This window comes from Rhinatrema bivittatum, chromosome 9 (assembly GCF_901001135.1).
Source record: "Rhinatrema bivittatum chromosome 9, aRhiBiv1.1, whole genome shotgun sequence".
NCBI classification, from domain to species: Eukaryota; Metazoa; Chordata; class Amphibia; order Gymnophiona; family Rhinatrematidae; genus Rhinatrema; species Rhinatrema bivittatum.
Window position 1 is genome coordinate 181,761,218 of NC_042623.1, and position 14,540 is coordinate 181,775,757.

General features: G+C 42.7%; 1 protein-coding gene across 3 annotated transcripts in view; it reads left to right on the forward strand.

Moving 5' to 3' along the window:
• LRCH3 (leucine rich repeats and calponin homology domain containing 3) overlaps positions 1 to 14,540 on the forward strand; it is a 225,848-nt gene that overhangs the window by 100,681 nt on the left and 110,627 nt on the right. For all 3 annotated transcript variants that reach the window (XM_029615406.1, XM_029615407.1, XM_029615408.1), the window contains exon 10: positions 12,395 to 12,471. In XM_029615406.1, coding sequence (XP_029471266.1) covers positions 12,395 to 12,471 — 77 coding nt within the window. The remainder of the gene's footprint in view (positions 1 to 12,394; positions 12,472 to 14,540) is intronic.

Genomic DNA, 14,540 nt, shown 5'->3' on the forward strand with positions numbered 1-14,540 from the left:
CATCAGATGAGGATATTTCGTTTGTAGAAATGGAGAATTAATTCCTTGTATATATATGATCTTTGATTTATAGGTCAAATCTACTTTGGGAACAATTTTCAATAACCTGGAAACAATCTGTGCTTATTCTCTTTGTAAATGAGCATATGCAAAGTAGCTGCTAATTGTATTGGTGACAGACTAGTATGCATGTTTTCGGAGCCCCCAAGTGTGTGTGTTGGCAGGAATGCCTTTTAATGTGGCTAGAAGCAGGTACTCTGTGAAAGCGGCATTGAAAGAGGATAATTTTCAGTCAGCCTCTCTTACACTGGCAACTACCTTTCCAAAATTGTCCTCTTTATGTCCAAGTTGCAAGCCCTGCTTTCCACTCTTACTCTGTGTGATTGATGTGTGCAGACCAAGTTGTATTCAGACGCTCGCAGGCAGTGACACAGCAGCAGAGGCGCCTTCATGGCAAGGCAGTGTTTGTTCTACAGGGCGAGGCTGTATTGTGCTCTTGTAGATTTGCCAGTCTGAACAGAGCACCTTTTGTTTTTTTTTCCTCAAAGGGTCCCTATTGTTTTAAATTAGGTAATGGACTGTGAATATAGAGCAGTGCTCCCTATGGACATATGTTGTCTCCATGCCAACTGAAGTACATCAATAAGGCTTAACCAGGGATGAGCCCAAGAGTCTGTATCTAGGGATTAGTTTAACTTGAGCTATGGACTGCAGTATACTGCATATTCAAAGCATAAACCACGCCAGCGTTCACACATGTTCCTCAGACAGGCAGGGAGAGTGCTAAATGTGGTGGTCTTGGATTTTAGCAAATCCTTTGACACGTTCACATAGGAGTATCAGCAAGAAGCTGAGCAGCCCAAAGAATGGGTCCTAAGATAGTAAACTTGATTAAAACCTGGTTGAGTTTTAGGTACCCAAGGTGGATGGGAAATGGAATTCATGCCAAACAATGGATGATTATCAAAGTACCTTGGGAATTATTCCTGGGCCAGTTCTAGTCAGTATTTTCTTAAATAATATTGTGGTGGGGATTGTAGGGAAGGTGCTTTGGAAATGATGCAAAGGTCTTTAAAAAGGTGGATCATCCAGATGCAGTTGAAAATATGAGGCATGATCTAAGTTTGAGGAGTAGTTGAGAGCTTGGCAATTAAGATTTAACAAAAAACAAAAAACAATGCAATCATGCATTTTGGGTACAGAAGCCCAAATGTATATGATATGGCATGAGGTGCTGATGTGCATCCTATTTGATTCTAAAGTTGCTGTACATGAGACCAGGCAATAGCAAGAGCCATAGGAATGTTAAGGTGCATAGGAAGAATTATATACATGGAAAAGGTACATAATTCCTCTATACAAATCATGTATACAAACCATGATATGGAGAATAAAACAGAATATCATAATGCCTCTCTCCTTTTCATCTAGCCACACTACTCCAGATGCATGGGTTTATGCTTCCCAGTCAGTAGCTGGAGACTAACAGACTTGCTGACGTCACCCTTTATAGACTTCTGTGCTGACCTCAGCCTGCCAATATCCTCTCTCTCACCAGCAGATGGTAGGAAAGCATCCCCTTCTGTGGGCGGAGACCTAGTGAAGAAGATATACATTTGGATGGCAGCTCTTGAGGCAAAAGAAGGGTAACGAAAATGATAAAGGGCATGAAATGGCTTCCCTATGAAGAAAGGCTTGAGAGGTTAGGGCTGTTCAGCTTAGAGAAGAGACTGCCGAGGGGAAATATGATAGAGGTCTATAAAATCACGGAAGGACTTGAACATGTAAAAGTGAATCGGTTGTTTACTCTTTCAGATAATGCAAGGATTAATATAACATATTGATGGCAGAAAAGGACCAGATAGCCCATCCAGTCTGCCTAGCAAGCTTCTTATGATAGTATCTGTCACTCCATGCAGGATATTCCCTTGTTTCTTTCAAGGGTAGTAACTGCTGCTCTGTGCAGTTACCCCCAAGTAGAACTCAGTCTTATCTTGCAAGTCACAGTGATAGTGACAGGTGCAGTCAGTTCTAGTGCACGGCTCTCAGACCGCTTTCCGGAATCCGCAATGTCAGACATTAAAGAGTTTCTCTTGAATATTCAGCTCCATAGGGTTACAATGTTGATCCAGTTTGGATATTGCCACCTCTTATAGACACAGGATTGATGGAATGCAAATGATGTCATCTATGCCTCAATGCATAGGAATATTCTCATCTGCTCATTAGGGTCCATCAGCAAACATAAGAAATTGCCATATTGGGTCAACCAAGGTTCCAACAAGCCCAGCATCGTATTTCCAACAGTGGCCAATCCAGGCCAATCATCCAAGTACAGGGGGTACCAGGATCCCATCTTTTCTCAACTCTGCCGCCAGCACCACAATATTGGAAAAGATTCTGAGCGTGGAGGCCAAAACAATATCACAAAATGCAGAAATTGTTGATGCTCTAGCTGGATGGGAATATGCATGTATACCTTGGTCAGATCCAGAAACGTCAGGAACTCCCCTGATTGTACTGCCATTATTACTGAGCGCAAAGTATCCATGTGAAAATGAATTTACACGCAAATGACGATTGACCCCTTTGAGATCCAGGATGGGATGAAAAGATCCCTCCTACTTGGGCACAACGAAATAAATGGAATCTCGGCCATATTTTCTTGAGATGCGGGCATTGGAACCAAAGCCCACAGGCTGAGGATTAAGAACATAAGAAATATTAAAGATTCCAAAGGGAGGATCACAAGGAAGAATATCTGGTAAAACTGAGGGAGACGAAGAAAGTAATCAAGAAAGTGAAAAGTCAAGCGGAAGAAAGGATTGCCAAAGAGGTAAAGCGAGGTGACAAAACATTTTTCAGATACATCAGTGAAAGGAGAAAAGTCCAAAGTGGTATAGTGAAATTGAAAGGTGAAAAGGATCAATGGGTGGAGACAGATGAAGAAATGTGTGACAGTGTCACTATGCAGAGGAACAACAGGTGGGGGAGGTTAAGGTTGGAGCTCTGGAAACCAATCCTTGGCTTCAAGGGGAGGGCCAAATTGAGGAGGAACCTTTCCGAGCCAATCGCCTACGAATGGAGGAGGAGTTTCCACAAGATAAAAAGGATTCCCTAGTAGAGCAGTCTCAATCTCCTGCCGGGGACTGAGGAGGAAGGACCGGACTGCTTGTTTGCTCTGGGAGACTTTGTTTCTGGATATCCCATTACCGTGTGCAGAAGGATGGCAAGAGTTTATCACAAAGAAGGTGAACTCGGGGATATAAGAGCTTCTGTGTGTTTTGATTTACTTTAAGGACACTTTACCGGGAGAACTGCCAGGCGGGTGGATGTATCTAAAGGGACGAGAAAAATATCCCGGGCGATACAGTGGGAGGTGGCAGTTAGGCCCAGTGGGCCAGACTTTGGACTTTGTGAGAACCTAAGAAGAGTTTTGTTTGCTTGTGAATGGCCTGGCGGAAGGACAGCAAAGGCTAAAGACTGGAGATGAACTTTTGAAGCCAGCCTTCAGAAATTGAATCGCTGGCTCAGTGGGGAGGGCATCTGCCTTTCATCCAGGTGGAGAGGGTTCAGGTGGGGTTTGAACCCTCTCCAGGTGGAGAGGGTTCAAACCCCACCTGAGGACTTGTAAAGATAATAATCTTAAACTGCTATTTGAGTTTCCGAGTGGCCAGGGAAGCTCGTTCAGGGATTGGACCCTGGAACGAACGCAATTGACGGTGTACGGACCGGTGAAAGCGTCACAAAATGGTAGAAATATTAAACGAATACTTCAGTTCGGTGTTCACTAAAGAAGACCCCGGAGAAGGACGTTGCTAGTTAACAAGAAACTGGAGAGGAGTGGAATGGATGAAACTCCATTTACGGAAGAGAATGTATGGGAAAGAGCTAGGAAAACTGAAAGTGGACAAAGCCATGGGGCCTGATGAGGTTCATCCCAGGATACTGAGGGAGCTCAGAGATGTGCTGGTGGCTCCACTGTGTGACCTGTTCAATTGATCCCTGGAAACGGGTGCCGAGTAATTGGAGAAGAACGCCGGTGTTCCCTCTTCACAAGAGTGGGAGCAGAGAGGAGGCTGGTAACTACAGGCCGGTTAGTCTCACCTCGGTGGTGGGAAAAGTATTGGAGTCGCTGCTGAAGGAAAGAATAGTGAACTGTCTACAAGCAGCAGAATTGCTGGACCAGAGGCAGCATGGTTTTACCAAGGGAAGGTTCTGTCAGACGAATCTGATAGACATTTTTGATTGGGTGACTAAGGAATTGGATCAAGGAAGAGAGCTTGATGTCATCTACTTGGATTTTAGCAAAGCTTTTGATACGGTCACGCACAGGAGGCTTGTGAATAAAACGAGAAGCTTGGGAGTGAGTGGCAAAGTGGTGGCATGGATAGCAAACTGGTTGAAGGACAGAAAACAATGTGTGATGGTAAATGGAACTTACTTGGAAGAGAGAGCGGTCATGAGCAGAGTGCCGAAAGGGTCGGTGTTGGGACTGGTCCTGTTCAATAACTTTGTGAGCGACATCGCGGACGGGATAGAAGGTAAGGTTTGTCTATTTGCGGATGATACTAAGATCTGCAACAGAGTGGATACACCGGAAGGAGTGGAGCAAATGAGACGGGATTTAAGGAAGCTGGAAGACTGGTCGAACATATCGCAGCTGAGATTCAATGCCAAGAAGTGCAGAGTCATGCATATGGGGTGTGGAAATCCGAAAGAAATGTATTCGATGGGGGGTGAAGGGTTGATGTGCACGGAGCAGGAGAGAGACCTTGGGGTGATAGTTTCTAGCGATCTGAAGTCGGCGAACAAATGTGACAAGGCGATAGCTAAAGCTAGAAGAATGCTGGGCTGCATAGAGAGAGGAATATCGAGTAAGAAAAGGGAAGTGATTATCCCCTTGTACAGATGCTTGGTGAGGCCTCACTTGGAGTACCTTGCTCAGTTCTGGAGACCGTATCTCTGAAGGGACAGAAACAGGATAGAGGCGGTCCAGAGAAGGGTGACCAAAAAGGTGGAGGGTCTTCATCGAATGACTTATGAGGAGAGATTGAAGAATCTAAATATGTATACCCTGGAGGAAAGGAGGAGCAGGGGTGATATGATACAGGCTGTCAGATACTTGAAATATTTTAATGATCCAAAGTCAATGACAAACCTTTTCCGTTGGGAAAAAAATGAACAAAACCAGAGGTCACGGTTTAAAACTCCAGGGAGGAAGACTCAGAACCAATGTCAGGAAGTATTTCTTCAGAGAGCATTGTGGATGCCTGGAATGTCCTTCCGGAGGAAGTGGTGAATACCAAAACTGTGAAGGATTTCAAAGGGGCATGGGATAAACACTGTGGATCCATAAATTCTTGAGGATGTGAATGAAGAGACGAGGCATGGGGGTGGCTTGCGGGAATGACGGCTACTACCTGCTGATTAATACCCTTATTCAATTAACATTCACACGGTTAATGCGACTCCCAACATTGCTCTAATCTTCAACGGCAAGAGGAAATGTGGGAAAAAGGATTTGCATTCACAAATAAGCGTGGGAGTAGCTTGCTTGTTGCAGCCGTTACTACCCCAAACCAAATAAACTTGATACTTCACTTTCAATGCATATCCAAGCAGCTCTCTGCTTTAATGGCAGGTGGAATGAAGGAAAGAGGATTTATATTCAGACAACCAACAAGGATTAAACAAGTGTGGGAGTAGCTTGCTTGTTGCAGCGGTTACTACCCTGAACCAATCAAGCCTGATAATTCACTTTGAATACATATATAGCGCAGCTCACTGCTTCAGGGGCGGGGGGGGGGGGGCGGAGAAAAGAAGATTTATATTCAGACAATAACCAATAAGGACTAAATTGCACAGGCTAGGTAAATAAATAAGCGTGGGAGTATCTTGCTTATTGCGGCAGTTACTACCCCTAACTAATTAGGCTTGTTACTTCACTTTGATACAGCTCCAGCCCTGTTCTCTACATCAGTGGTGTGGGGGTGGAAGGAAATTAGAATCAAAAAGTTACCAATGAGGGCCCTGACCTCAGCGGTCAGAGTAACAGACAAGTATGAGAAAAATAAGTGTGAAAGCTGGGCAGACTGGATGGGCCATTTGGTCGTCTTCTGCCATCATTTCTGTTTCTATCTGGTGCCGACACCGGAGCAGCATTGGCCCCCACCGAGCCACCTCCGAAGAGGGCCCGGGAAGAGGAGCCCCCATCCTCCTCTGGAACCGGGACCCCGAGGCTCCACATTCACCCGTGGACGCTCCGGTGAAGCCTAGCCTGCCTCCTACCCCAGGTGCTGTGCCATCCATGTCAGCTTTAGGCCGCCGGATGTTCCAAGAGTCAATGTTCTTCTTATGTTCTTCTTATGTTCTTAAACTTAACTAGGAATTCAATAAAACTAAGATGAAGGCAGCAGTCCAGCAGCAAGAGGGGGGCTTTCTAGTCTTTTGCATTAAGTGTCACTCACATGTATGATTTTTTATCCACCGGTGAGAGACTGTATGTGTGCATTCGGTACAAAGAGCTCCTGGCTCTCAGGGAACGAGTCCGATCTCTGGAGGCTAGAGTTACAGACTTGGAGGAGCTGAGGCAGACAGAGAGGTACATTGATGAGATCTTCAGGGACATAGTAGCCAAGACTCAAATCCAGTCTGGCAGCCCCAGTACTGCCTTGGATCAGAAGTGATCCTGTAGCAAGGACCTGCTCCCCAGGTGATGTATTATCCTCTCGCACAGAGGACAAGTCTCCCAGGGCTACTGCCCAGGAGGGAAGGGTTAGGCCGGCCATCATAGTTGGTGATTCAATTATTAGAAATGTAGATAGCAGAGTGGCTGGTGGACGTGAGGACCGCCTGGTAACTTGCCTGCCTGGTGCGAAGATGGCAGACCTCACGCATCACCTAGATAGGTTTATAGACAGTGCTGGGGAGGAGCCGACTGTCGTGGTATATGTGGACACCAACGACATAGGAAAATGTGGGAGAGGGGTTCTGGAAGCCAAATTTAGGATTTTAGGTAGAAAGCTGAAATCCAGAACTTCCAGGGTGGCATTCTCTGAAATGCTTCCTGTTCCACGTGCAGGTCCCCAGAGGCAGGCAGAGCTCCAGAGTTTCAATTTGTGGATGAGATGATGGTGCAGGGAAGAGGGATTCAGTTTTGTAAGGAACGGGGGAAACGTTTGGGGAAGGGGGGAGACTTTTCCGAAAGGATGGGCTCCACCTTAACCAGAGTGGAACCAAGCTGCTGGCACTAACTTTCAAAAAGGAGATGAAGCAGCTTTTAAACTAGAACAAGGGGGAAAGCCGACAGTCACTCAGCAGTGCATAGTTCGGAGAAATGTATCCTTGAAGGATACTAATGAAACAGGAGAGTTAGGGCATCCCAACAGAGAGGTTCCAATAAAAGCAAATGTAGTCCATGTGCTTATGTAAAAAATCACTGAAGCTAATGATTTCCAAATTATCCCTAACAACTGAAAAGCAGGTTGTTAATACAAACAAAAAATGTACTTTGAAATGTCTGTATGCCAATGCCAGAGGTCTAAGAAGTAAGATGGGAGAGTTAGAATGTATAGTAGTAAATGATGAGATTGATATAATTGGCATCACAGAGACTTGGTGGAAGGAGGATAACCAATGGGACAGTGCTATATCAGGGTACAAATTACATCACAATGATAGGGAGGTTCAACTGGTGGAGATGTGGCACTTTATGTCCGGGAGGGTATAGAGTCCAACAGGACAAAGATCATACAAGAGACTAAATGCTCAGTAGAATCTATATGGGTAGAAATCCCATGTGTGTTGGGTAAGAGTATAGTGATAGGAGTATACTACCGTCCACCTGGACAAAATGGTGAGACAGATGATGAAATGCTAAGAGAAATCAGGGAAGCTAACCAATTGGGCAGTGCAGTAATAATGGGAGATTTCATTTATCCCAATATTGACTGGGTAAATGTAACATCAGGACTTGCTAGAGACACAAAGTTTCTGGATGTAATAAATGACTGCTTCATGGAGCAATGGGTTCAGGAACCAAGAAGAGAGGGAGCTATTTTATCCTGCAATTCTTAGTGGAACGCAGGATTTGGTGAGAGAGGTAATGGTGGCGGGGCCACTTGGCAATAGTGATTATAACATGATCAAATTTAAACTGGTAGAGGGACAATAAGTAAATCTACAACTCTAACACTAAACTTTCAAAAGGGAAACTTTGATAAAATGAGGAAAATAGTTAGAAAAAAAACTGAAAGGTGCTGCTGCAAAGGTTAAGTGTTCAACAGGCATGGACATTGTTTAAAAATACAATCCTAGAGGCGCAGTCCAGATGTATTCCATGCATTAAGAAAAGTGGAAGGAAGGCAAAACAATTACCGTCATGGTTAAAAGGTGAGGTGAAAAATAACCCTTGCTGTAGTTACACGATGTTAGGTTCCATATTAGGAGCTACCACCCAAGAAAGAGATCTAGGCGTCATAGTAGATAATACATTGAAATCATCGGCTCAGTGTGCTGCAGCAGTCAAAAAAGCAAATAGAATGTTAGGAATTATTAGGAAGGGAATGGTTAATAAAACGGAAAATGTCATAATGCCTCTATATCGCTCCATGGTGAGACCACACCTTGAATACTGTGTACAATTCTGGTCGCCTTATCTCAAAAAAGATATTATGTTCTTCTTATGTTCTTATATAGTTGCAATGGAGAAGGTACAGAGAAGGGCAACCAAAATGATAAAGGGGATGGAACAGCTCCCCTATGAGGAAAGGCTGAAGAGGTTAGGGCTTTTCAGCTTGGAGAAGAGACGGCTGAGGGGGGATATAATAGAGGTCTTTAAGATCATGAGAGGTCTTGAACGAGTAGATGTGACTCTGTTATTTACACTTTCGAATAATAGGACGACTAGGGGGAATTCCATGAAGTTAGCAAGTAGCACATTTAAGACTAATCATAGAAAATTCTTTTTCACTCAACGCACAATAAATCTCTGGAATTTGTTGCCAGAGGATGTGGTTAGTGCAATTAGTGTAGCTGGGTTCAAAAAAGGTTTGGATAAGTTCTTGGAAGAGAAGTCCATTAACTGCTATTAATCAAGTTTACTTGGGGAATAGCCACTGCTATTAATTGCATCAGTAGCATGGGATCTTCTAGGTGTTTGGGTAATTGCCAGGTTCTTGTGGCCTGGTTTGGCCTCTGTTGGAAACAGGATGCTGGGCTTGATGGACCCTTGGTCTGACCCAGCATGGCAATTTCTTATGTTCTTATGTTCTTCAAAAATTGGAAGAAGGATCCATCTGAAGAAAATAGGATAAAACATAAGCATTGTCAAGTTAAGTGTAAAACATTGATAAGACAGGCGAAGAGAGAATTTGAAATGAAGTTGGCCATAGAAGTAAAAACTCATAATAAAAACTTTAAAAAAATATATCCGAAGCAAGAAACCTGTGAGGGAGTCGGTTGGACCACTAGATGACTGAAGGGTTAAAGGCGCTCTTAGGGAAGATAAAGCCATTGCAGAAAGACTAAATTAATTCTTTGTTTCCGTGTTTTCTAATGAGGATATTGGTGAGATACCAGTTCCGTAGATGGATTTCAAGGGTGATGAGTCAGACGAACTGAACCATATCACTGTGATCCGGGAAGATGTAGTAGGCCAGATTGACAAATTAAAGAGTAGCAAATCACCTGGACCAGATGGTATGCTTCTTAGGGTAATGAAGGAACTAAAAAATGAAATTTCTGATCTATTAGTTAAAAATTTGTAACCTATCATTAAAATCATCCATTGTACCTGAAGACTGGAGGGTGGCCAATGTAACCCCAATATTTAAAAAAGGCTCCAGGGGCGATCCGGGTAAATATAGACCAGTGAGCCTGACTTCAGTACCGGGAAAAATAGTGGAAACTATTCTCAAGATCAAAATCGTAGAGAATATAAAATGACATGATTTAATGGAACACAGTCAACATGGATTTACCCAAGGGAAGTCTTACCTAACAAATATGCTTCATTTTTTTGAAGGGGTTAATAAACATGTGGATAAAGGTGAACCGGTAGATGTAGTGTATTTGGATTTTCAGAAGGTGTTTGACAAAGTCCCTCATGAGAGGCTTCTAAGAAAACTAAAAAGTCATGGGAATAGGAGATGATGTCCTTTCGTGGATTACAAACTGGTTAAAAGACAGGAAACAGAGTAGGATTAAATGGTCAATTTTCTCAGTGGAAAAGGGTAAACAGTGGAGTGCCTCAGGGATCTGTACTTGGACCGGTGCTTTTCAATATATATATAAATGATCTGGAAAAGAATACAACAAGCGAGGTTATCAAATTTGCGGATGATACAAAATTATTCAGAGTAGTTAAGTCACAAGCGGATTGTGTTACATTACAGGAGTAGACTGGAAGATTGGGCAACCAAATGGCAGATGAAATTTAATGTGGACAAGTGCAAGGTATTGCATATAGGGGGAAAAGTAACTCTTGCTGTAGTTACACGATGTTAGTTTCCATATTAGGAACTACCATCCAGGATAAAGATCTAGGCATCATAGTGGATAATACTTTAAAATTGTTGGCTCAGTGTGCTGCGACAGTCAAAAAAGCAAACAGAATGTTGGAATTATTAGAAAGGGAATGGTGAATAAAACAGAAAATGTCATAATGCCTCTGTATCGCTCCATGGTGAGACCGCACCTTGAATACTGTGTACAATTCTGGTCGCCGCAACTCAAAAAAGATATAGTTGCGATGGAGAAGGTACAGAGAAGGCCAACCAAAATGATAAAGGGGATGGAACAGCTCCCCATGAGGAAAGGCTGAAGAGGTTAGGGCTGTTCAGCTTATGTTTTTAGAGTTAAAATCAATAAACAGATATTACAAAAAAAAAATAAAAATAAAACTAATCGGTGAAAGGTCTTTTTCACTCAACGCACAATTAACCTCTGGAATTTGTTGCCAGAGGATGTGGTTAGTGCAGTTAGTGTAGCTGTGTTTAAAAAAGGATTGGATAAGTTTTTGGAGGAGAAGTCCATTACCTGCTATTAATTAAGTTGACTTAGAAAATAGCCACTGCTATTACTAGCAATGGTAACATGGAATAGACTTAGTGTTTGGGTAATTGCCAGGGTCTTATGGCCTGGATTGGCCACTGTTGGAAACAGGATGCTGGGCTTGATGGGCCTTTGGTCTGACCCAGTATGGGTCCCCGTAACACCAACCTTTTGAGCGCGTTCTTTTTTCCTTTTTGCCTCACTTGAGCCCGAGGAGCTAGGGCCTATGGAGGCTGCCCTCGTCTTTACAATTAAGTGGTGTTTTGCCGGTGCCGGCTAAGAATGCGCCTCCGAGGTGGGGGAGGCATACGAGCCCCTAGCCACTTCAGTTTTTCTATCTTGTCAGCCCGTTGGCGTTGAGCCCTGGGCGACATTCTCCTGCAATGTCTGCAGGACTCCTGTTTGTGGTCTGGGCCCAGACACACATAACAGGCAGCATGCCCGTCTGTAATCGACATAATTTTCCCACAGGGGCAAGGTTTGAACCCTGGTGGCCTGGGCTTTCTTTGACCTTCCTTCCTCTCCATTTTTCGATCTGTTTTTAAACCAATTTTGATGATGCTGAGGAGATGCGAAGCTCTGTGTGTATTCCTGCGTGCGGAAAAAACAGACTGAGGAGAATCTGCTTTTCCTGCGCGGGAACTCATGCGCAGCTGCAGAGAGCAAAGCTCTGTAGAAAGCTCTGAGAAGCTCCGCCTTCCCGGGCCTGACGGACAGCCCAAGACAGCATGGCTGATTTCATCCTGCTATCTATGGAAACACCATTTACAGTAAGCAGACTTGCTTTACTGACATTCTATGGAGGCCTTCTTACACATGAGGTTATTTCAGGGGAGGTAACAGTGTGCATAGTTTTGCCAAAAAAAAGCAGGCACACATCTCCAAGTATTGTTTTCTGCAACTGTAATCAGAGCAAAATCTATGCACATACTTTTGCTTTGATTATTGGTGGAGATGCATGGGTAAAAATTGCCTGCTGTTTTTGCACCAATGTGGGCAGTTTAATTATTGCCTGCAAAGTATTTTAAGAGTATATTTTCTGTTTTTTTTTTCTTCTGTAGTAATCACTAAAGACTTTTATTATTGTAATTTTGCTTCTTAATAGTCTTTCTCTATTCAGTTCATTTTATCAAGGTTCAACATCTTGGAAATGACTGTTGTACTAAACACAGAATTGCAATAGTGCTGAAATAATTATGAAAGTAGATGGAATAAAGCCTAATAGCATTATAAACTGACATGAAGTTGGCTCTTTAAAAATCTTTATTCTAATTGTACACATTCTTGAGCCATGTGTTGTACTAACTTAGTGTTTTGTGCTCTTCTGTCGTTTGTATAGGGTTCACATGTAAAACCAACACCTCTCAGAGAGTTTCATAGAACAGATGAAATGAGACGGTATGCACATACAAACAGGTACACAGTTATACAGTGTGTTTTCTCTATTATGTTAAAAATTTACCACTCATGAAGAAGATGAACAAATAACAGTGACAGTGAATGAAAGCCAACCTGGACATTCAAGGAGGAGTCAAACATAGAAACATGACTGACAAAAAATACCTTATGGCCTATCCAGTCTGCCCATCTGACCAAGATATATCCCCTGTATATATCCCATGCTTTCTTATATTTAGATAATATTTTTGTCTCCATCACTACTATTGGGAAACTGTTCCACACATCTGTCACCCTCTCTGTAAAGAAATGTTTCCTAAGTTTATTCCTGAATCTGCCCCCTTTCAACCTCATCTCATGACCTTTCGTTCTAGAGCCTCCTTTCCTTTGAATAAGACTCAACATGCACATACATATCTTTGAGATATTTCAATGTCTATATCATATCATCCCTATCTTGTCTTTCCTGTAGGGTGTACATGTTTAAATCTTTGTCTATACCCATATGCTTTAGAACAAAGACCACTGACCATTTTAGTAGCCTCCCTCTGGGCAGACTCCAGTTTTATATCCTTTTGAAGGCGCGGTCTCCAGAATTGTACACAGTCTTTCAGGTGAGGTCTCACCAGGGAACTATACAGGGGCAATATCACCTCCCTTTTTCTGCTTGCCTTTCCTGTCCCTGTGCAGCCACATATCTTTCTGGCTTTTACTGTTGCTTTATTCATCTGTTTGGCAACCTTAAAATTATCAGATACAATTACCCCCAGATCCTCTGCTTTCGTTATTTTTAGAAGAATTTCACTTCCAACATTGTACCTTCCCTTGGATTTTTGCTTCCTAACTCTGCATTTTTTTTTTAACATTAAATCTTATCTGCCAGATCTTAGACTATTCTTCAAGGTTCACTAGATCACTCCTCATGTTTCCACTCTGCCTGTGCACCCTGTTACAGATTTTGTTATCATCTGCAAAAAGACAAACCTTTCCTGACAACTATTCCGTTATGTCACTCACAAAAATGTTGAAAAGAACCTGTCCAAGGACCAATCCTTGAGGCACAGCGCTAGTAACCACCTCCTCAGAGCAAACTCCATTTTCCACTACCCTTTGTCATCTCCCACTCAGCCTTTTCCTAACCCAGGATTCATACCGAGAGCGCCCAATTTATAAGTCTTCTGTGTGGAACAATGCCAAAGGCTTTGCTGAAATCAAAGTATACTATGTCTAGTGCTCCCCCTTGATCCAACTCTCTGCTCACCCAATCAAAGAAATTGATCAGATTTGTCTGACAAGATTTACCTTTGGTAAAACCATGCTGCTTCAGATCTTGCAATCTATTGGATTCCAAAAATTGGACTCTCCTCTGTTTAAAAGCGCTTCTATTAGTTTTCACACCACAGAGGTCATGTTAACTAGTCTGTAGTTCCCAGCCTTCTCCTTACTTCCACTTCTATGAATAGGAACCACTTCTGCCTTTTCCCAGTCCTCCAGAACTACTCCAAACTCTAAAGAAGCATTGAAAAGGTCGGCCAGCGGCGCTGCCAGGGCATCTCTAGTTCCCTTAGTACACTTGGATATATCCCATCGGGCTTCTTTGCCTTATCTACTTAGTTTACTTAGTGCCTCATGAATACGCTGTTCTGAAAATCAATTGAGTGTTTACCTCACTTCCAATCTTATTTGTGTTTGTTTTATGTGGTCCTGCTCTAGACCCTTCCACAGTGAACATTGAACTGAAATATTTGTTAAGCAATTTTGCTTTTACCTCCTCAGCCTTTACATATTCCTTTCCTTCACTTTTGAGTCTCATGATGCCACTTTTGCACTTCATTCTATCACTAACATATCTAAAATAAATAAATAAATAAATAAATCTTGCCCCTCGTTTTACCATATTTGCTATTTTTTCTTCTGTTTGAACTTTTGCGTTCCTGACTTCTTTCCCAGCTTCTCTTAATTTTTCCAGATATTGATGTCTGTCTTCCTCTTTCTGCAGTCTCTTGAAGTTTATGAATGCTAACCTTTTCTCCCTTACCTTTTCAGCTACTTCTTTAGAAAACCATAACTTTTTCCTCTTCTATTTA